This window comes from Daphnia magna, linkage group LG10, assembly GCF_020631705.1.
Source record: "Daphnia magna isolate NIES linkage group LG10, ASM2063170v1.1, whole genome shotgun sequence".
Taxonomy (NCBI): Eukaryota; Metazoa; Arthropoda; class Branchiopoda; order Diplostraca; family Daphniidae; genus Daphnia; species Daphnia magna.
The window spans coordinates 7846164-7869033 of NC_059191.1; the positions used below are offsets into that span (position 1 = coordinate 7846164).

The 22870-nt window shown below is 43.4% G+C and overlaps 1 protein-coding gene across 1 annotated transcript; it reads right to left on the bottom strand.

The window, feature by feature from the left end:
- Positions 1-13874: 13874 nt before the first annotated feature.
- On the bottom strand, positions 13875-22837 carry LOC116932133 (ankyrin repeat and SAM domain-containing protein 1A). The gene is made up of 11 exons (XM_032939875.2): positions 22701-22837; positions 21874-22476; positions 21600-21792; positions 19337-19466; positions 19038-19231; positions 17429-17595; positions 16924-17349; positions 16544-16864; positions 16294-16458; positions 15944-16084; positions 13875-15865 (listed from the first exon to the last, which is right to left on the bottom strand). Exons 1-11 carry the CDS (start codon positions 22728-22730, stop codon positions 15230-15232), a joined length of 3006 nt encoding a protein of 1001 aa, XP_032795766.2. The 5' UTR covers positions 22731-22837; the 3' UTR covers positions 13875-15229.
- Between the last annotated feature and the right edge of the window lie 33 nt (positions 22838-22870).

Genomic DNA, 22870 nt, shown 5'->3' on the forward strand with positions numbered 1-22870 from the left:
TACATCCGAATAGCTTACGCAGCATTTTTGATAACGAATGAAGGTGGATCTCAACAACACAGGGGCGAGATGGCGGTATGGGGGCGGATCTATCGCACAAATCATTGAAAAGCGACCATGCACGAACGGAACCGTCCTTTTCTTCACTTTTATATTTCTCTGACATTCAGTCTCTCTTTTAGTCTCTTCTCCGTCTCTTTCTTAAACGTACGTAGCCGAGCAAAAAAAAAGCGAATACGAAGATGGAGAAAAGAAAACGGAACGCCACTGCGCTAATGTGGAGGAGTTGCATCACACGCCACGATGCATCCGCAGTAGATCAATCCTCCCCCTTGCTCTATCTTCCTTCTTCCATGTATCTTCCTAGCTGGATATAACTGGAATCCCTTTCTTTTGTATTCTGTTGTCCAGACGTAAGACTGTGTATCATTCTCAGTTCTTCTCTTGAGATACGTATAGATACACTACGTATTACATATACTGTACACATTACGCACTATACGTGCTTGCAATTTTGATAGAAGAATTCTCTTTGGACACTAATATGTGTATGTTCACCTTTCGACATTTTGAACCTCGATATTGATTTATCTAACTTAAAAAAAAGGCCGCAGAAGAAATTCCCTGGCGTCACATGACGTTATAGCTACGTACTTTGTATTTGTAAACAAATGCCACCAGCTGTAACGATAAAAAAACTAACTCAAAAGTAACGCCATCTAAATAGTATTTTGTTTTTATGAATAGTCAAAAACAGCAGGCGGGGCGTGAAGAATCAGGAGAAAGGGCTGTACACTATGCATGCTATATTTAAATACTATATTATACGCGATCTAAAATGAAAAGGTGGCAAACGTTGAATTGGAACGAGGTGAAATGAGGAAGAAATGATCGACATGGATGCATCAAAGAGAAGAGACAATCAGAGAACTCGCATCAGCGGAAAATGTAATCTTCCAACATTATCACCAAGAAAAGAGCTCCATTTCTAGCGACCGTGTTTGAATGCTTACATCGACACGGGAACGCCTGACAGCGCCATCCGAGCGAAACGCGTTCCGCTCGCTCACGAAAAAAAAGATCAAGAGAAAGTGAACGAAAGCGTGACACCGAGTGTTGATGCGTCGTTGGTGGCAATAATTGTGCCTCGCTTATAGTCTCTGATGTGTTATGACTGCGATGGAAATAAATAGCGAGCGATCTGCGCATATATGCGTCGAAACAGAGACACAATTTGATATACACGTACGTGTGCATGTCTTTTACAGTGAATAGGAAATGAGAAATTCCAACAGCGTCGCAACACCATAGCAGCGCCGTAAAGGGGGAAAAAGATTTTTCTTTTCTTTTATACGTTAGGCGAACGGCAAAGACATGCTCTGCGTCAGCAGCGGCGACAGAGCAGCCGAGCGCAAATCAAACTATAACACGTTTCCGTATGCATCGCCGCCTTCTCCGGCCTGCTGCCATCGTCGCACATACTGGGAACAAAAGGCCAAAACGGCAAGAGAAGAATATAAGAAAATAAGAGCAAGAAAGTTCCCCGAGTGTAGCCCAACACTCCAACGCCTTCCGTCTCATGATTCTCGAGCGCCAGCAGCTCGTCTCCAACTTTTTTTTCTTCGCATTTTCACACGGTGGATTCTAAATATCACCCGAGAAGTAAAATCCCTCGTTCTCGTATATAGAAACAGAGGCAACGGAACTCGAGTGTGGGTACACACTGGAGGTAGAACGAAAGGCTTAATGAATAAGGACGCACACGAAACAAACTTTGTATTCTGCAGCAGTTTTTTTTTTTAAACTTTCTCCTCGCCAATTTGTCGCGCTTAGCAGCTGCCAACTTCTGAGTGTTCCTACGCTTTCATTTTCAATTCCAGAAAATGTCAGATTTAAGAAAGAAAAAGAATGAATTTGCATTGTTATATAGTTTGCCACTGATATAGACGTCTAGACAAACTGAGATGTCGTGTTACACATGACCCTTTCGATGTGTCCTATTTTTTATTCAGCCGCTTTCCTCGATAGCAATGAATAGATGACTAACAACAATGAAAAGATTTAGAACGTGAAAGCGTGGCGATGATTCTTAGCAGATGAGCATGTATAAACCCCTTTTCCAATTAGACGTCGTTTTTATTTGGAAATCACAAAAGAGTGCAAGGAGCGTGTCCCGTTGCCGATATAAAGCAAGTCTCTCGGGTCACACAGTCGTCAAAGCCGTCACCGACGTTCAACTTGGTGACGTTTCCATTAGGGAGAGACACGCGCATCGAGATTTCTAATCCAAGTGGGAAAAAAGGATTGGCCTTATCTGTTACCCGGCAGTCTAGACATGGCACAATACATAACAAATGCTATATAGAGTACATGGAATTATAAGTATATGGTGCTTCCAAATATTATTGGCCTATACGCACATTAGGGACAACAATATATGCACAATATGTCCCTCATGTCATGTCACTCTAACTGCTGTCACCAAATGATCCGCCTCTCGACGCATAGTTCCTGACCCTTCTCATCAATCGAAAGCCTTTTTTTCTGCTCCCAAGGCTTACTGCTATTGAGACTATATTCAGATTGCTGGTAGACCCTTGATAGCTCATTTGGTTTATCACTGATCAGCCATGCATTTTATTTATAATCGGCATAAGTCTCTTTGTCTGCCTGTTGGTTCTATTTCCAAAATTTAGTATCGTAGTTTCTTATTGTGAAGTAAAATGAAGCTTACAGTATGTGCGGACAGCAGGTTAGCATACGTTTAAAATTATGGGACTATAGAGCATTTGGAAATTCTTGTGGGTATAGCTACTATAGTTGTTGTCTTAAACCACCACTAAACTAATTGGTTTTGTTATCAAAACAAATGAATGATTTAACTAAGTGAACACTATAGATCATACATATGTTTACCTACTTTTGAAGTCATTTACTTAATGGAAGTGACACAACTTCAGCTATTTAGAGAAATCAGCTCTTGCATCTCCGATCCCATTGGATGCGCACCAGAACTAAATTCATTCCTATGCGAATTTGACGAAACAAAACACAACCAAAATGTACAAAGGAAAGAGCTAAAAAGAAAGGAGTGTGGAGCATTTGTCTGTTTATTCAGTCACTGCCTAGCCGTGAAGTATTACATTGGTTTCCGGACGTGGCGGCCATAAGCTATACATAGTGGACCGAAGAACATCTCTTTCGACGTACAGTATATACGTACGGCTCATTGCTCGCCAGCGATGATGTGCTGGGAAAGAATAAAAACAGTAAAAGTAAAGAACATCGACAAAAAAAAAAAAATAGAGAGCAAAACAAACAAGAAAAAAAAATAAGGGAAAGGAACTCCGCCGGAAGGGCGGGAGGCTATAAGCTGTGCATCAGTCACGTGACTCAAAAGCGGCACTGATCGAACGTTCTTCCTTGTATTTTGAGTTCGTTCGCTTTATGCGGATGTCGAATAAGCCCATGGCGATTCCTCGAAACCCCGTCACGTATTGACTCCATGACACAATATCATATTGAACTGCGTTCGTTTCTTTTATCTCTTCAATATCTCTATACATAGCACAGTTTTTATTTATCTCCAGTCTCCCTCTCATTCAACGTGTGTTGTTGCAACCGGGCTTTTTCATCTTTTTCAGAAACGATAAGATAAAATATCTTTGTGTACAGTATAGAAAAGTCTATAAGTATATTGTACTGTTATTGATATCTGCAACTCTCTTTCCATTCCGCCCGAAAGGCGGCATTTTTAACCGCCGATCAACAATAGTGAGCCCCCTGGTCTGCCGCCCTGTTTCCGATCGGCGAGGGAGAGAAAACGGACACCGGAAGACGATCTGCCATTAACAGGTCAACCGCTATCGTACCGCAGAAATCGACCGAACCCCTCAATCTTTCCCTAACTTCCTCCTCCGAAAAATGGCCCAATCATTTAGTTAGCCAACGAGCCAGAACGCCCCAGCATAGTTTCTTCCGCCGGGTCAGTTGACTTGATGGGTCAGCCCGTTGTCACTCAAAGTGAATCGATCCGGATGGATTTCAAAGAGATAAAAAAAAAAAACGTGGGGATTTCAAATCTTCCAATCGCTATCATTGCAATATCTTTCAGTTGTTTGTTTAAAAAAAAAAAAAGATTCGACTCGTTGAACATCAATGATTTAAAAAAAAGAAGAAACGAATATGGGACGACCCCTTTTTACTTTTATCCGGCGGAGGGTGACAGAAAATGTGATAGAACTGCGTGAGACTTTCATATCACTAGACACAGAACAACGAGATTTTTTGTTTGTATTGCTTCTGTTGTTATACTCTCCTCTTAATGTCACAAATGGATACACACAGTTTGACTGGAGGGGCGCTCGGCCACGCGACCCGACGCGTGCTGCAACACTTGCAACCTCGACCCCCTTCAGACCTCCAACTCTTCCTTTCTTTTCTAACCCTCCGGTATATATACATATATATATAAATATCTATATTACAGAGGTCGTATGGCGTCATATCGAACACGACGGACACGCGCTTCCTCTTGCTATAATACTCGGAAGTTAAAAGAAATTCAGCACCCGATAAGGTCCGCTCACTATATAGCAAATCTCAAGCGCAAGAGGGTCGATAACTACGTAACACGTATTTTCTTTGTGCTTCTGTCGAAAGAAAAAAAACAAACAGGAAAATCAAACTGACGATCATATGAAGTGGAAGACATGTTCCCCTCTCCTTCAAAAGTCAACGACATTCGTGATTCAAATGAACGCGCCCATCGCGTTTCACGCCTCTGTTCATTTCAATCGACCACATTCGAAAAGCTTTTTTCTTTTCCTATCGTCTTTAAAGAATATAGTGCAATAGTCAACTATATTTTTACTGGACACGGAAAATTGCTTATGCGGTCATAACGAATTGCTGATTGCACGTCCACGTCAGGCACGCGCTAGTTTTAAAATTTCGTAATGTTTAAAAAAAAAAGGGGGGACAAATGAAATTGTCGAAAAATGTCGTTCAAGAATCGAGAAGAAGGGAATCGAAGGGAGGAAAAAAAAATAAACTTAACTCACCGAATGCATGGCCGACGCTGATGATTGCGTGGTAAAGTCATTAGGAGGGGGGGCGAAGCGGGTATAGCAAGACGGCCAAAGGGAGTTACAGAGAGCGGATCCAGCGATTCGGAATCAATTGGTCACGTGGTTTCTTTGAACTCTCAAGTCAGCAGCAGCATCAGCATGGTAAAAGAAGACACTGCGTAGGGGAGAGCCAAAAAAAAAAAGTGGAAATTGTGTGCTCATCATCATCCCACGCTCCCTATGCGACACTCGAAGAGGAAAAAAGAAAAAAACCAAATATCTAGCAGCCTTTTGTGGCATCGATTGAAGTTTCTGACGTAACACTGCGGCCATCAAAAAATAAAATGAAAACTCAAATCATCACAACTTGCCTTTTCCCATCTCGAGTGAGCCTTGATGTAGTTATAGCCCAATTGCATTCACATATTGGCCATGGACGGAATCCCGGGGGCGACTGTCCCAGCTGTTGTTGTTTTTTTTGTTTTTTTAACTGGAATTTTGATTCCACTCGTCAAACGATAAAAGCTAACGATAGTTGATTCAGTATACTTGAAACGCAATTAACTTGATACTTGACTGGCGCCTACTGTTCCAATGTTTTATAGCTGTGCAGTTAGGGTTCATGTAGTAACCATTCGATTTATGACAGGATGGCTGGAACTTGTACAATATTGACTTTTCTTCTCGGTATAGATCTTGTCTTTCATTTGGAGCCTTTAAAAAAAAAAGGTATGGATGGTACAAGCTCACTAGATGAAGGCCTCATTATTATTCTTGTGATCGCAACAGAATGAACGGCCTTTCTTTTGATCTCTAACTGAGAAACAGACATCCAAATAAAGATATTTAGAAAATACAAAATAAAAGCCTGTTTTTATATTAAATGGATGTAGTATAAGACGCAATGGAAGTGAGTTCTACATTTACAGGGCTTGGGTGTTCAACAGACGGGAAGTAACGGCGTCAGTCTGTGCTCTGTATAGATGCGCCTTCCACCTACCCCTCCCCCAACACTGTGCGCTCTCCCTTTCTCTCTTCGACGTAGATACATAAGAAAGAATAAAAAAAAAAACAAAAAAGAAGAGAAAAGCGGGACTGTAGAGGGAACGGAGTTTGTGTTGGTGCCGCGCTGGCCGAGCTCTGCGAGCTCCGCCTATGCGGCAGAAATCGCATTCCGGTCAACCAGGCGGAATGCTATAGACTTTAGAGGATCAGCTGGGGTGCTCTCTATGCTGCGTGTACATATATAAGGCCTTGCGGCTCGATGCAAAATTGTTTTCTTTTTTCTTCTTCTTCTTCTTATTTTCTCTTTTCTTCTTTTTACATGTAAAGCTATTTCTTCTTTTTTGTATTATCTCGTTCTTTCTTTTCTTCTTTCAAAACGTATTCTTCCCTTTTATTATTTTTCTCCTCCGAAGAATCTTCCTATTCATACAAATCTATTTGATATTTTACATTTCTCTTTTCTATATGTATTCCGCACAGCGACCGGAGGGGTTGGTTACTCCGAATTCAAAATCTGTTTCTGGCTTGCCTCTCTTTTGTGCCGTGCCAAGTCATTTCATGTTCTACGCTCCTGCTCCATCTGCATGACAATTTTTGGCCATCATTCTTGTCCGCTTCTCGATTTTGATTGCATCATTACAATATGAAAAATAGGAAGACATATTTACATGACATGATCTACGACGTACCTCTACCGCGTACGCGCATACGTCTCTATAATCCAGTTAAATCTATTCCTCTTCGCCAGAGGATTCCCAACTTTCACCGAGGTAAAGTTTGATTCAGATTTCAAAAATGGCGAACCATCGTCAGACGAGTTGGTTGGATTTGTTTGAGAACAAGTGAAAATTCGCACGCAAGTGCCCGCTGAAAATCGCGTTGACTTTTGACCGTTTGACAGAAAGCAAAGGGGAAAAGTTGATTGTTAAGGAAGTAAAGAGAACGGACATGGTTCACCAAGCTTGTATACACATAGAAAGCGAAAGACGAAGCTGCTGGGTACCATCAAGTTAACTTTTTGAGCGTTTAAAATTGTGCCAACTCGCGTCCCGCCCGCGATGAATGCCAACGCTCAACCTCCTCTAGCGCTAACTAGATGCGTGTGTATAGTTTTGCAAAATCAGCCGGCCATGTGTACTTGATCGCAGAGGGTGGACAAAAACTTTTGTTCCTACGGTACGCAATCACGTTGGGTTCTAAAATAAAAAATATATTTAGAAAAGAAATCTGTAGATGAACACATTCGGTGGTTAGGTTATATAGCAACGACGCACTTTATCGGGCAACATTCAGAAAGGGCCAACTTTGCCTATCAGCTGTCATAATCTCTCGGCATTGATGATTGAATAGGGTGTGCCGAGCTGCATGAATAGGGGTGGTGTTATATTCGTTTCTTTATGGGGTGCGATTTGCAGGAATCAAAACAACAACAAGGAGAACAGCACAAAAATCAAAACCTCCTTTCTCTCGTAACATGTATAGATGTATTTATAAATACACTAGATAGATATACTCGCTCCCTTTTGCCTCCTTTCACTGTGGTACACACAACAGGCTACGACCCTCTTTCTTCCGTCGCGATTACACCGTGTCTGCGGAGGGTCTGTCGGCCATCTGTCCGACACCTTTACCTTTCCCACAACTTCGCTGCCCGTTCATTTGTAAAAGTAGAGCCAAACGACGAAGAAGATGATGAAAACCATCGGTTTCGCTTGCAATATTTGATCCGCATGTTTCCTCACTCAAATGTTTGGCCATTCTTATGATGTGATTGCTAGATAGTTATAAGCTGTCATGGCTAATATGAGCGAAAGCTTTTCGATAAAAGCACTGGAAATTAAGTGTGCAAACTTTATCGACCAACCGTTAAGCAAAATAGCCCAATGATGATCCACGTCTTTCTTTTATGACATCCTCTTTTACCCTTTCGTAGTCTGAACGCCAACATTTCCACTCTGCCCTGCGCTGATTTGGCCTCTGCAAAAAATAAGGATTAATATTCCTATGTTTGGCTTTCAGCTTCTCTCGCTCTCTCTTTTTTTTTTCCAACCCCTACATAAATCTTTATCTACTGATTAGATTTGTTAGCAATTCCTTTTTTATTTCTTCTTTTCAATCCTGCACAGCCATCACTCCCCTATTCTCCAATATATCTATACATCTAGACATATCAATGGCTCGATTCAAGGAGGGATTGCTAAAGTTCTCCCCTCACTGCTGCACTCTCTATTTTCTTTTTGATATCCTGTGCTCTATGGCTGCTGCTGTTCCTGCTCTAACAGTGATGAGTTCATCGATGTTGAGAAGGCGCTCACTGATGTTGGCCAGTCGAGCGCGAAAGCCATTAGCCACGCATGTCATGCACATCTGTATGTGAAGGCAAAAGCTTCGTGACGGATGCAATAGTCCCTTTTTTTTTTGTTGAGGGAGCCATCCGGTGACGTCGTTTCACTTTGTCTGCAAGAACTCGGCATCAAAAAATGGACCGACGTCTTGATCGTCATTCGTGCATCGTCATTGCAGTATTAGTATATCGACAAATTGATACGTATATGCTGGCTCTATTCATTTGCGTACATTCGGTTGCTCGTATACACACGAAATGCCACGCATTTCAAGTATCTACTGCGTTCTAAATTGAATTCACCTTGATGGATGTCGTGTATTTCTATAATTGTTTAGCGTGTTCAAGTATAAAAAGAAGATATAGTTTCAATGCTGTCGTGGACACAACGGAACTCTAGTCTTCAAAGTGTTAGGCTATAGGAAAACAGAGGAATATAATCTCAACTAATCGCGATGCTATAATAAAAGCCTTTCCTGCTTCTGATGAGGACGCCGGTCTCGTTTTCACGCTCGGTTGACCCAAGTCCCGGAATCTTTCTCTTCTCTCACTAAATCTCCGAATCACTCCCCCCCTCCCGCTCCTTGCGTAGCTCTTATATGTATCAGCTTTTTGCTCTAGATACAGTATCTTTTCCCCTTTTTTTTTTTTACAAGGGTCACTATATGCATCATAAAGAAAAGGGCATGGGGGTGAGCTCAGTGTGGGTTAGGGTGGTCAGTGCCGTATTACGCAACGGGTTACTGTGGTACCCCACAAATAATACGGACCCTCCATTTTGTCAGGACGAGTGGGCAAAGGCCAAAACAGTTATTTTTGTAGCATTTGTTCACGGCTCATAAAGCAGGGCCACCACCTATGGAGATTGTCTATTCTTCCATTTAATGGCATTTTGCAGATGCGAAGAAAATCAAGCTTCCACTCTCTTTAACCCCAAAACGCGTCTGACGATCGTGAAAACTAAACGAAACAATGGGAACTAGACGTGTGATGGATATGCCTTAATGGCTGTTGGATGTGATTGTCGAGTTCATAATCGATACTGAAATTATCCTCTCTACCGTGGTAACAAGAAATACGCGTCAAGTGGAAGGCAGCCAACTCTTTCTGCTTTTTATTTTGGATCCAACATCCTGTATAATTGAAACTCCATGTTTTTTCTTGGTTTCTAGAAGGAAAAATAAATAAAAAAAGAATCCCCGGAATCATCGGGAAAGAAGGAAATGGCAGAGGTGGAGCTCGGATGATAAGGGGGTGGCGGCCCGAAGGCGGGATGCAATCGAAACTGGATAACTAGGGAGGAGAGTGAAGAGAATGGTGGAGGAGGATCCTCGCTAGTATATTGGTTCTTTTTTTTTTTCAGTCATGGAAAGAAACCCTTCAGGGCGGAGTCTGAACTCCATCCGCTTTTTCTTCTTCCTTTTCTTACTCTCTCGTACTTCCACTTCCAGCAGGCATCTTCCTTTCCATTTGACAGCACAAAATATAGCACAAAACCCTTATGGAATAACTAACATTAACTTAACATTCCCTAACTCTGTCTGCGATCTAAAATAGAATAAGGACACGAAAGACTAACGCGATCCGCATCTAACGACGAGTTTGGACACCTAGCGTTTAATCGCACTACTTGGATACTAACATCCGTCTGGAGAACATGAAATTGCTGGAACAATTTCGACCGTAAAAGAGTAAAAAATAATTTGCCCCGAGTGAAAGGTGTCTGACAAAAAGCGAGAACTGGCATATTGGCATGGCCTTCCCCTTTCCTTTATACCGCGCCGCATTCTGGCTGAGTTCAGCTGACTGGCAATCAGTTTCCAGGCAGGAGTCAGTCAGCCCACCTCTATATCGCAGCAATAGGAGGATATATAGAACACCAGCAGTTTCCATGTATATCGTATCGAACGGCTGTGGTGGGTGGAATCTATAAAGGGCGGGAGTGAAGAGGTGGACGGGGGGGGGTTCTATTACCACGCTTTTGCGGGAATCTGAACGACAGGTCCCGACGGATGGATCGGATGAATAGAGAATCGGCGTTGCGGCTAAATGCAAAATTACACGTAGTGGTGAGCAAGCTTCCAGCCGTGATCCGTGATGAAACACACATATACACACTTACACACTCTCTCTCTTTCTCTAGGTTGTGCACGCTCTTCTTCCACTATGTTTCCCTCCGGATGAAAACTGAGTATATAGAGTATCTGCTCGGGCTAGCAGAAAGTTACGTCCCCCCCCCCCTCATTGTCTCTCTTCGGTTGATATCGACGGCGCTCCTTCAGGCCCGACTCGTGCAAATCGTGGAGGGCCTAACCAATTCTATATGAGCCAATTAGATGATTTGCACCTGTCTGCTCGGCTGGATCTACGAGTGGACAGAAGCCTCTTCAGCCATGTCATCTGTCTAACAATCCACTAGCAGCACTTTCAACGTTCTATCGTATATTTCATGATAATTATGACTGTATAACCAGGGCAAATCTGATTCATTTTCAATACTATTTTTTTAAATAACTTATTAATGAAATTCTTCGGCTTTTCGGTGGTGCGTTTATCTGCATTGGCATCGAAAAGGTAACCCGAGAAACAGCCAGATCAAAGTGAATGATATATCTAGTACCAGGAATAGGTGTGGTGCCGGGTGGTCCAGCTTTTGATTTCCCCTTGCACAGCCAACGTCTTTTCTCGATTACGCTTGTCTGCAGAATAAGATTTAGAGAGTGAAACGCCAATTAGCCAGAATCGTAATTGAACTGACACCCGTCAACTTGGATGGACTTTCACGGTGTAAGCAATACGGTATAGGCACCGTTCACGCTGGGTTAATGTTCCTAACCTAGATGGAAAACTGTACATTCCTAACTTTCGAGCACATATAGTTAACGCCATTAAGGTTTTCCTGAATCGACTAACTGTGGTCCCAAAACTACTAACAACAGAAAACATAGCCCATCTTTTAGGTATGTATTGTTCTTATTCAATTTCAGACGAGACCATGGCATATAAATACACCAGTTTTACTATTTTTATTATTTCTTATGAATTCATTAATTCGAATTTTTAACCGTCACGACCTACCAAAACGCTGACAGAGCGTGCACGTCTCGATGTGGCAACCATCTCCATTTAATTTATTTCAATTTCATTTTCTTAGCCTCTGCACGCGCATTTTTTTTTTCTGGGAAATAGAAAACTACATTATATGCACTTAAGGAAACAAGGCTCTCGTCTTTTCTGTCGCCATGTCATTCACCCTGCAAGTCACCGATGTATAGCCTACAGAGCATCTTTTCGGTCAGACAGTGTTAAGATCGTTTGGTCTGCGTGGCGGCTCGGTCAACCGTAGTAGCCTACGGTTAACCATAAGAAACAGGCCGTTTGCTCAACGCACAGCCGCCAAATATATGACAGAGATAACCCCATCAAAATATAAAAAAAGCCCAAGATCAGACCCCCACCCCCCAAAAAAAAAATAATATTCCGGACGAACGAACTAACCGCACGTCATCACAGTTTTTTTTTAGATGACAGGCAATGCCCACTGCTTCGATGTGGAATTTTGTTTGTATTCCTACAAACTTATCCGGCTCCCATCTTTCTTTCCTCCCTTTTTTTATTTCTATTTCAAAAGAACGTTATTCGTTTGTTTTTTGTTTTTTTCGTTTGCTTCCCTTTTTTTTCCTTTTTCTATCCTGTCAATCCGTCTTTTGATACTCGGCGTACAGTCTTCCATTTATGGTTGCCAAACCGCTGCGGGTGGCCCCACGTCTTTTGTGCTTTCTATTTTCTCCATGTTCTTTGACGCCCCCTCCGGGATCGTGACATCTTATTCTTATACATTTGTGTTTCCATGTATACTGTATACTCTATACACATAAACAGAGAAAGGAGAATGACAATCTTCTCGTTTCTCTCTGTTCCGTCCGTCGGATTTATTTCGCCCTCGAATCGTTAGACAAGAAAGAAGAAGAGCAAATAGACGAATAGCTGGTCTCTATAAACATGTAAAGAGATGAGAAAGAGAGATGGCCCCGTCGAGAGAAAACCTCAAATATTTGAAGAGAGACTCGTTAGGAGATGGAGGGGTGCGCGCACACACACGGCACTTGTCTTTCTCAATGCTGTGCAGATTGCGTCGGTTGCGTGCTCGTGTGCGTACCTCATAAACCCCCCCTCCGACCGCTTTTTATTATTTTATTTATTTCTACCTATTTTTTTGGGTATGTCTGTTCATCCTGCAGAGAGTTCCATCGCCGCCATGCACTGTGAAGAAGCTCCCGATCGAAGAGTAGGTTAGGCATTAGGGGGAACACATATCATATACAAGAAGACGTCTGTGTATTATGGAGAATCATTGATAACTTGATAGGGATATTGTACCTTCTGGTTACCTCCTAGCCACGTGTTTGAGTCGAACGAACTGATGCCGTCTCTTCAGCGTTTCGTGTCCACATCATGCATTATGCAATCATTCTAATCGAAAAGCTCTTTCACTCAGATGAACTTTACTTCCTTTATTTTCCTATACACGCGAGTTAATTGCTGCAACAGCTTGTGACGTACCCTCTGTGTGACACGCGCCATGATCAGAAATTAACATTTGATCACACAGTTAAACATGACGATCGATTGGCACAACGTCGTATAGGAAGGACATTTCTTGAAGGAACGCAGTGAATGTGTCACAGATTGCAACATGTCGCCTTGCAATTTATCATTTTTTGCATGTACCTACTGTACATGATGCGTTTAGTTAATTGGCAAACAATAGCGTGTTATTGTTAGATGAGAGCAAACTTTTGGACATTTTTGGGGTGACGCAGAATTTGGCTAACTAAGAGCCAGAGAATAAAGAGCTCAATGTGAGGGAGCCATGAGAGAGAATAGGGGGGGATTGTGGAGGGCGTCGTTGAGCAAGCACTGGAACATGAGGGCATACAGTCCCTCCACATCTCATACTCAGCGACTGTGACTTCCGGATGAGCGCACTTGACTGCCTTCTACGTCGATAGATAAAATAAAAATAAAAGAGAGGGAGACGCGTTTAGAGTATCTGCGTGCGTGTGTGTATATATACAAGCTTTTTCGTTCAAACAGTCAACAACACAGTTGTATACCAACTATATAGGACGACGAAAGACTCTGCTAGTCGTTCCTCTTTGATTGATTTGATTTCTTTTTTTTTTTTTGGCTCTCTTCTTTTGTACTCACAGTCGTTCCCAAATGGAAAAGTGTTCCCAACACTCCACCCTTTTTTTCACTACGCATCTCACTGAAATCTAATTTGATCTATATGCAGATGAGCCGACTCGTCGAGTGTAAATGAAGGCTGATGGATGCTTCCCATTTGGCACCGAACGCCCGAAAAGAAAGTGTTGGAAAATGGCCATTTTCTTATTCTAATTTCCAATTCCTTTTCTTTAAAATTTAATTCATCGATTGAACAAAAGAGGTCATTCGTTTTAAAGGGTGTAATGATCGATGACGTGGAGGCTTGATTTCTCCGATTGCACAATTAGTTTGTAATACACTGGTTCCATCAAATAAAAGAGCGGAAGGAAGAGAGAGAAAACAAAAACAGCAGCACGAGAGGGAGGGCCTTAAAAACGATCCGTTACAAAGTCATTAGCCAAGGTGGTAAATATCATGGTCAGTACATGTAACACGTGACCAGAGAGGGGAATACTGCAAAAGGATATAAATAATCGTTGAGGAGCACGCAGGAATTCAAGGGTCTACATCGCATAAGGAAATTGCAGTCGGACAATTGAGGATGCGCAGCCGCAACGGCATCCGCAAACTCCGTTTAATTTTTTTTTTCGAGCCATTGGCGCATAGCAAAACACACATCGCACAGCCATGTACAAAAATTAGAGCCTAAAAACTGTACAAGAGACACAAATGGAAGTGTCACAGCAACGCGTCATCTTTTTTATTGTTAGTTGAAATGATTTTGACCGAGAGCCAACAGCAACGCAGGCGTTTCAAATTGTTCCCGTGACTTGAACTATCGCCACCCTCAGCAAACAGCAGAGCAATTTCGTATACGAAAAACTTAAAATGAAGCAAATCAGACAAGTAATCGACGTCGTTCTCAATCCTTAATTTGAATAGAATCCGTTCACATTCAAACAGGTGGCGAGGGCGTTCCAGTATAAAAAGGGAAAAGAGATCTCTAAATATTTTGTAGACGGTTATATCGTGGATGTAATGCGCACGTAGTACATTTGGTTTAAACACAAACATCTGTCAATGTATCGATAAGCTGTTCGTTCGTGTTGAAAACATTTTGGCCAATAAACGAGGGCTGTTTAAGTAACGATTTATCTAGCACACAATTTCAAGTTCAGCAAACACTCGAAAGAGCCCCTTTGCAATTTGAAATGTGGATGCGCAAAAAAAACAAAAACAAAAAAATAGAAGCTGCTGCATGAACAGTTCCATCGCCACGGCCTTTTGTCTTCTAGGGCCCCTTACAGAAACCCAGTCAGGCACAATCTAATACTATAGGCTTCTGCTGCGGAATATCCTTACATCCTATCCGATCATGACTTTCACATTAGACGCGTATCAGAAATAAACGGGGGAGCGAGACCAAAGCGGGTCGAATGAACCCGACAACAAGATCAAGCCCGTGACTCGAATGAATAAGGAAGAACGTGGTAGCTGACCTAGTAGCGAAGAAAAAAGAAGAAACAATTACAGGGCAAATCAAGATGTAAAAAAAAGCTTGAGGGGCTCATATTCAAAGAGTATAGGAAGCAATCTCATGTTATCCTTCTGCTTGTTTTGCTTTTTTTTTTTTTTTAATTTAAAGCTCATCTTTGGCGGCCAGAGGGGCTCGTCCCGATCCGATTGATGACACCGAAGTTGACGAAGGATGCGAGATCATCGTGGCATTCGTCGGCCTATTGCTGGTCTGAAGGCTGGCCAGGTTGGATTCAGAGTGCAGGCGAGTTTCGATCATGGCGCTGGCGGCACCAGACGCTACGGGCATACCGTCAACGCTCGAATGGGATCGTGCGTGACTGATACCCTGACCGCCAGGTCGTTGATGAAGCAACGCCGTTCCCAGTTTGGGTTTCGGTGGCAAAACAGTCGGTTTTGGCCCGATTTTTCGATTCGGATCTACAACATACCGCCCCACTCCCGCCGGTTTATTATTGGTAGCTGCAATGGATGTCACAATCGGAGCAACTGCTGCAGGCTGTGCTACCGCCGTTGTCACTTCAATGGCTGGGGGTATCGTCACCGTGGCGCTCGAATTCGATAATACTGGTATGGCTAACGGAGAGGGAGAACGTTGAACTGGAGGATTCAACAGCGCTGGAACAGTTGGTTGACTAGAATCTTCCTTGCAAGGACTGTAGACTTCCTGGCGGAGGACGAGTTGATAGGCCACTTCGAACGCTTGGCCTAACGTTAGGATGACTTCAGTCGCCAAATCCTTCAACGGTTAACGAAAACAAGGTCAAATACGTGGCTAGCTGGGAATCCAAATCCAACAAAAAAAAAAGGCACTCACCATGGAATTGACCTGGAAGACGTGACAGAAATGGTCCTGCGTCGATTCATGATCCTTGGTAATGTAGGCAAAGTGAGTGAGATCGTCAGCATCCTGACAGGCCCAGTTGATATTGCGGATTTCGTGCTTGCAGATGGTCTCCTATCGGGCGGAAACGATAGGCGTGAAATTCAAATCGGCGGAACGAAAAAAACAAAAAAAAAAACAATCGTGGTGTTTCAAATGCAATGGCGCGCGTGGCATCGACCATCGATGCGTGTGGTCGTGGGAAAACGGGCATCGGTCCGAGGCCACACACTCTATTTACGTAGTACACATATCATAGCGATTGGTCGATGCATATCCAATACCTGATTATGCGGGTCGAGAAACTGGACGCCGCTGATGGAGATGGCCAAAACAATACTGGTTGTCCGTCTGCCACCTTCTTCCGCTTTCTTCTTCTTCAGTTTCTGGATGGATCGTTTGGTCGATTCGGTTCCGCGGACGTGCCTTACCAACGTCGAGCCCAAATACTGGTCACAAAAGATTAAACCTCGTTAAACCATCCCAGTGACATCTCTCTAATTGAAAACTAATTAATGAGTGTGGCGCACTCACCTGGGCTTCGTAGCAGACACCCGGTCGCAAGAGATTTTGAGGTTTGTGTCGCCACTGGGTGGCCACCGTCTTGGCGATACCGATGACCAGCTCTGTGGGGTTACGGATGGCTAATTCAGCTAGTAAACGTTCCACCGGTTGGCGAACATGTTTAACATCCAACTGCGGAGGTTGTGGAGCCGGCCGCGATTTCCGTCTGCCCAGGGTGTTGTTGGTGTTCTTGTTGCTGACTTCGTTAACACCGGATGGCGCTAGCGAATTGCCCATTGTTTCGATCATCTTCTGACTGATTTCATCCTCCAGCCGGGCAAGACTAGTCGACTAAAACGTCCCCGTTGGACGGTTACTTTACTAACGCAGAAAACTAGCAATCAACTTACGATGAGTTTAAGATCGGAAGACAAAGCTGTTAAATCATCTTGACTTTCAAGTGGTTTACTATTAGGGGGAACAGCAACGGACCCGTTGGACAGTTTGGCCGGATGCGGTTGCACCCCGTTGCCCAGGGAGACGAGGATGCGTCGAAGGTGGCCGACCAACCTGATCTCGACGACGGTCGTCAGCTCGACCTCCCAGATGCGGCCAACACGCTCCATGTCGTCGTAGCGGTTCTTGTGGAATTGTTCGCTGTAGTGGTCCAAGCGAAGCAGATGCAGCCAGTCGTCGACCGTCTCCGGCCGGCCGGCCGAATTCATCTTGTGCAACGGAGTTTTCAACAACATGGACGCCTTCACCAACAGCCTGCGGTGTTCTGAATCCAGCACGCCAATCTCCAACAAGCTGGAATCATCAGCGATGCCATCGCCCTGTTTTCGTTTCAGTAAAGTCCCAGCGTAAGTTTTAATTGACATTTTGCAATATGAAAAAGAGGGAAAATATTCGGACCAGGAAGTCGATGTCGTCAAATCCATTGGCAATGAACAGGCCGAGATAATGTTGAAATCCGAGCGACAGGAGCCAGTCTGCTACGTTATCGTGGCCGTGATTACCGATCGGTGGCACTTCGATCACGTCCTCGTTCTTGACTTCACCCGGCGCCCCGCCCATGGCGTCTGACACACAACGAACCAAATTATAACACAACACGCAAGGTACGAAAGCCAAACAAAATCACAGATTGAACCAAACGGATAAGTTGGTAAAAAAATTTAGAAACCAAAACCAAAACAGATGGATTTTTTTAAAAACTCTAACCGAAACTGAGCGATGTAGTTGGACGGGAGCACTTGCACCGAGGTGTTAGACGCCTCTTTGGTGAACAATCGTATGCCAGAATTTCTTGCATTGGCCACCCCTTTCCACTTGCTAACTACACAACTTGGAGAGAGAGAGAGGCAACGTCCAGTCACCGTGAAAGCGGCACGCGATGCCTCTCCTTTTACAAAGTAACGAACAACTTTCGGTTTGCGGTGATTTCTCGTTTGCGACGCGTTTTCTCTTACGTTTAGCCGGGATGACAACCAGCCCAGTAAAGAGAAAGAAATTGGCTATCCTTTGTCCCGTTTACCAAGAAAGATATGCTGTGCCCAGTAGCGTATTAAGAGACAAATAGTTTAACACTGAAGGGAAAAAAAATAAGAAATATGAAAGGACTAGCCAGCAAGAATGGCGCTGCTTGTGCGGCAGCGGAGCGTGAGTTGCGGTCTATTATCCATTCTTGCCTTCATATCTAACGTACAGATCCAATACTGGTTTAATGTCCGTCACGCCATTTAGACGTTGGCTCGCACACACACACACACACGCAGGAAATTACCAGCTGCTTCCACTCCGCATTCGCGGGAAAGGAAATTTAAAAAAAAAGGCAACACTGACGACCAAACAGCAAAATACGATCTGGCCGACTGGCATTTTTCCCGGTTTACAAGAGACGGATTGATAATCCTCATCACAGCTTTACATGTATACAACAATGTAATGTATAGGTGACTTGTGACGTCAAAATTCAATGCGCCGTGCTTGAAAGGTCTCGATATCTTCGCCCCCCCCCCAAAAAAAAAGAAACCAAACAAATAGAAAATCGATTTGCGTTGTTTCCTTAGTCAATTATGATTGTCTACTGCATGCTTTCCTCTTTTTGAAATTCGCGTTCTATTTTTAAATAGGAAAAATGTTTAGGAAACAATGACAACAACGAGTCGGCTTTCACTTCCTCTAAAAGTACGGCACGAAACGACTGGAGCGAGTCTGTGAAAATTGTTCTCACTTTTTTCCTTCTAATCGAATTAAGAAGAAGTTATCAGCAGCGGCTATCGCGTTTAGAAAGAAGGGATTTTACAGTTAGTTTTTTTACAGTCCTTAGAAACTTTCGTATCTATGTTTCCTCATGCATCCACTGTGTTTCCATCTTTAATTGGATGATATACGTACATATAAAAGCCATTAAGTCTATCGTTCGGGGGGGAAAAAGGCGTAACGAACAGCGATAGCAGTTCGACTCAAAAGTGCGATCTATTGCTATAACGATTCAACTAGAAATAGAGCCGAAACTCACCGAGTATATTTTGAAATTCGCGCTGCACGGCGCCGAGCAGATGTGAGTCATCACCGCCCGACCCATCGCTGACGGACTGCAAGCCGCTGTTGCAAGAGTTGAGCATCTCGACGATCTTCGTCCATTCTTCTTCCTCGTTGAACGGACTCAAAACCGACAAGCTGGTTCGGTTCTGTCGGTTCCCACTGCTCGCTCTGTAAACATCCAACACAACAAGACTTATTTGATTGCTCGCAGTGAAGTCGTCAGTGCCAAAAATGTTTCCTGCAAAAATATGTAGCAGAATAAAAATAACTCACCCTTCGCTGATGACGGATGTCGCATCGCTACTGCGATCAACTGACGACGTAGAAGCAGGGCCATGAGTTGCCAAAGAAGTGGGTCGATCCATGTAAGATTTGATGGCGGGTACTGATCCTCGCAACAGTCCTGTATTTTTGATGGTGGATGTTTGTCTCTTTCACTTTTGTTTTGAATAAAAACATTCACGGCCAACAAACAACGCCAAAAAAACTGATAATTCCCCGTGGTGAGATTACACTGAAATTCGCACTGCGTTTCGTTTGACAAACATGGAATTTTTAGGACTAATCTTTCTTGAAATACAAGTCGAGCACACGCACTAACGTTCAGCCATGCTCACGCATACGAAGGCTTTCGTACGGGGTAGACCGAGATAAGATACGTACTTTAACGGTTTCAAATTGCGTTAATCCCGTATTTCACACGAGAGTGTCTTAAATCATACTGGATCTCATTTTTGGTTTGTCCGATACTCTACTATTTTATCTTCTCTAGCTCGTCAGTGGCGGGAGTAAAGGTCTTTGCGCACCTGGCGGTCTTAGGAAAAACGATAAGGTTATAATCCCTGACCGTTGATGAAAAATGTAACAAGAAAAGGGAAACTGATGAATAGAATATACACGACGGCAAAACTTAGGAATCACTGTTGTAAAACCATCAGAGCGTGATCGGTGGGTGGAAACGTGGGCCGCGAATTGAAATGAGGCGCGAGAAAAACACGGAAAATGTTGGAACTCGCAAACGGGGGCTGGAAATGACGGTAAACAAATCACAAAAATCAACAAGAAGTCAGTTTCCCACGATAACGTTGAGGTTAGGGCTACGAGACCCGCGTGAGGAAACAAATCGAGCAGAACTGACGTGAGAGAAAAGAATCACGCAGTGCGTAGAATGCCTTGGCCGTGAGTCAGTCAGGAGACATGGCTGCCTTGTACAGCAGCTGATTGCAGCCATTCTTGGATTCTACACCACTTCCTTTTCATTCGCTCCTTCCCTCTTTTTTTTTTCTTTTTTCTTACGACTGGTAATTCGGTCGGGATTTCGTCACGGCACACGTCTCTCCGGTCACCTTTCGGTACGTTATGGAAATCAGATATCGGGGGCCCCCGTGCAACTGCACCCGGCTCGATGCCAAGATCATGCAACTGAGAGTCGGCTAAAGTCCATATTTCTGTTAATACAAATTCGGGTCACGATGCCAACGAATATTAGTAATTGCGTTGTGACGTTAGCTGAATGCTGGTTTTCCTTTTTCTTTTTTGTTTCTTTCTTTTTCACGTAAATGATTACACTTTCCTTCTTTTTCTATTGGCCCGTATCCAAGCGGGAGAATAGAAAAAACAAAAAATGTAAAGCATAATGCACCACTGATCGTGTCCTCATTTTCACATTCTTCAAGGAAAATGTGGTGGAATAGCCTCGTTCACTTTAGATTCTTATCTCTTTGACTCTGTTGTCTTTCAGGACTCGATTGTTTGTAACACGGAGAAAACCGACCTGATGACGTCACGCTAAAACAAAAACAGACGAACACGACATAATACCAACCACCGTGAGGAATTTTAAGAGGGAAACCGTAAAAACGACAACGGATAAATAGAGCGGGATAGTGGAAGGGGCGTAGCCATGCAAATGATTGTCAATCGTCAGTCCATAATGAGAGGAAGCCAGCAATAATCAAACCAAACAAATCAAAATAGACATTGCAGGGGGAGAATAAATCAATCAATCAGAATGAAGGGTAAACTAGCAAACCTAATGAAAGGCACGCCAATTGTCCAGCTCCAAGCGAGATTCATTAATATGTTTGAAGGGTTGGAGTTTTATTATAAACCAAAAAAAAAAAAAAAAGGGGGGGGGGGGATATTACACGAAAATAACGCACAAAGCAGAATATTAAAGGGGATAAAAATAAAAATTAATTCTAAAAAAATATCTGATTGGAAAATATGAAGCAATCAACTTAAAACATTCAACAAGACAACGAGTAGTTACATTTAGATTTTTTTGAAATTTCGACTTTCAAGCACGGTTAATAAAAATATAAAAGAACAAACAAAATGAAATTCCCGTTTCAAAAAAACAACAGCATCAAATGATAAGGCAAAGGTGAATCGAGGAGTGGTGATGGTTGATTTTCCCATGTTTTTTTTTTGTTGTTTTGTTTTTTTAAATTCTGTTTTTGTTTTCGTGTCTCTTTTTTTTTTTTTTGATTTTTATCGTTGCTCTAATTAAGGGCTATATCGACATTAAGCCTACCTTCGTATGGCTGATCACTAGTGACTACCTCCTCCATATTGTCGGCTGACAGGCTTTTTTCCGACAAGGAGAGCGAGACGGACACGGAGCCTCCATTGCTGCTACTGCCCGCCGCGTCGCATTCGTTCGAGAAAGTCAAAAACATTTCTTCTTCCGTTTCCGTCTCCATATCCCGAGATTTACGTTTGAATTCCTTCAACAAAACAACAACAAAAAACGGGCAAATAAGAACGGTCAGATTGCGCCCCTCTCGAAAACTTAACGAGACACTTACTTCACTGAGTGGCCTTATCCTTAGATGAATGCTCTGCTCTGCCAAGTGGGCCGGCGGAGGCGGATGATCGGGCGTTGGTGGCATGTTGGGCAATCGGGACGGGCTTTCGGGAGTGGTCGAATTCGGCGAAGATGAACCAGACACGGCCGGCAGTGACGTAGTAGTTTGATCTGCGAGATTAAAGCTGACGTTCTCATAAGCTTTCGAGCCGCCCAGCTCGCGAGGGATGTCGTAAATCGAATCATCGTCCACGCTGACGCCCGAATGATGTAGTACAACGTTCTCATAAGTGGAAGGCTCCCTTCCGGCCATTTCTACGTAGGTGCTTGTACTCTCCACTCGAAATCGTGGCCCTGGAACGGCGTCAGAAGCATCGGCACGCGACCCCGTACGCGCCAAATACACCAATTCGTAGCCGGACGTGGAGGCAACAGTCGGATTTCTTTTGGTTTGCACGTGGGCAAACACTGAACTCGGATTCTTCGTATCAACGTTATAATACGACGTCTGGCACTGTTTCTGACGGGCGGCGGAACGCGGTAACGACTCGTAGTGAGCCGACATGCCCTGCAGTTTCCTCGGTGGCTTTTGCGGTGGGTTCGGCTGCAATTATCGTAGTAAAAATCAACAAAGGAAATTCACCAATCAGCCATCAAGTTTCTCATCCGGCAAGCGGTTGACGATTTTATCAATCGAAAAAAATCGCAAATTTCTTTTTCATAACCCACGTGACATTTCAGCCCTTTCAACCACGACCGTCAGAATGTTTTCCATTCGGTAAAAATGTAACGTAACGCGACCAATAAAACAAACAAAAAAAAACTTACGGAAACCTTGGTGGTCGGCTGTGCGGTCATCGTTAAGTATTGGTCAGCGCTGTGGCGCGCGTGGCTAGATCGTTTGAAAGTGCTGCGATCGATGGCGTCATCTGGCGCCGTCGATTGGTTATCGGAGAGGGAGAGAAAGTCAAGCGATCGTTCGTCGTACGAACGCGATA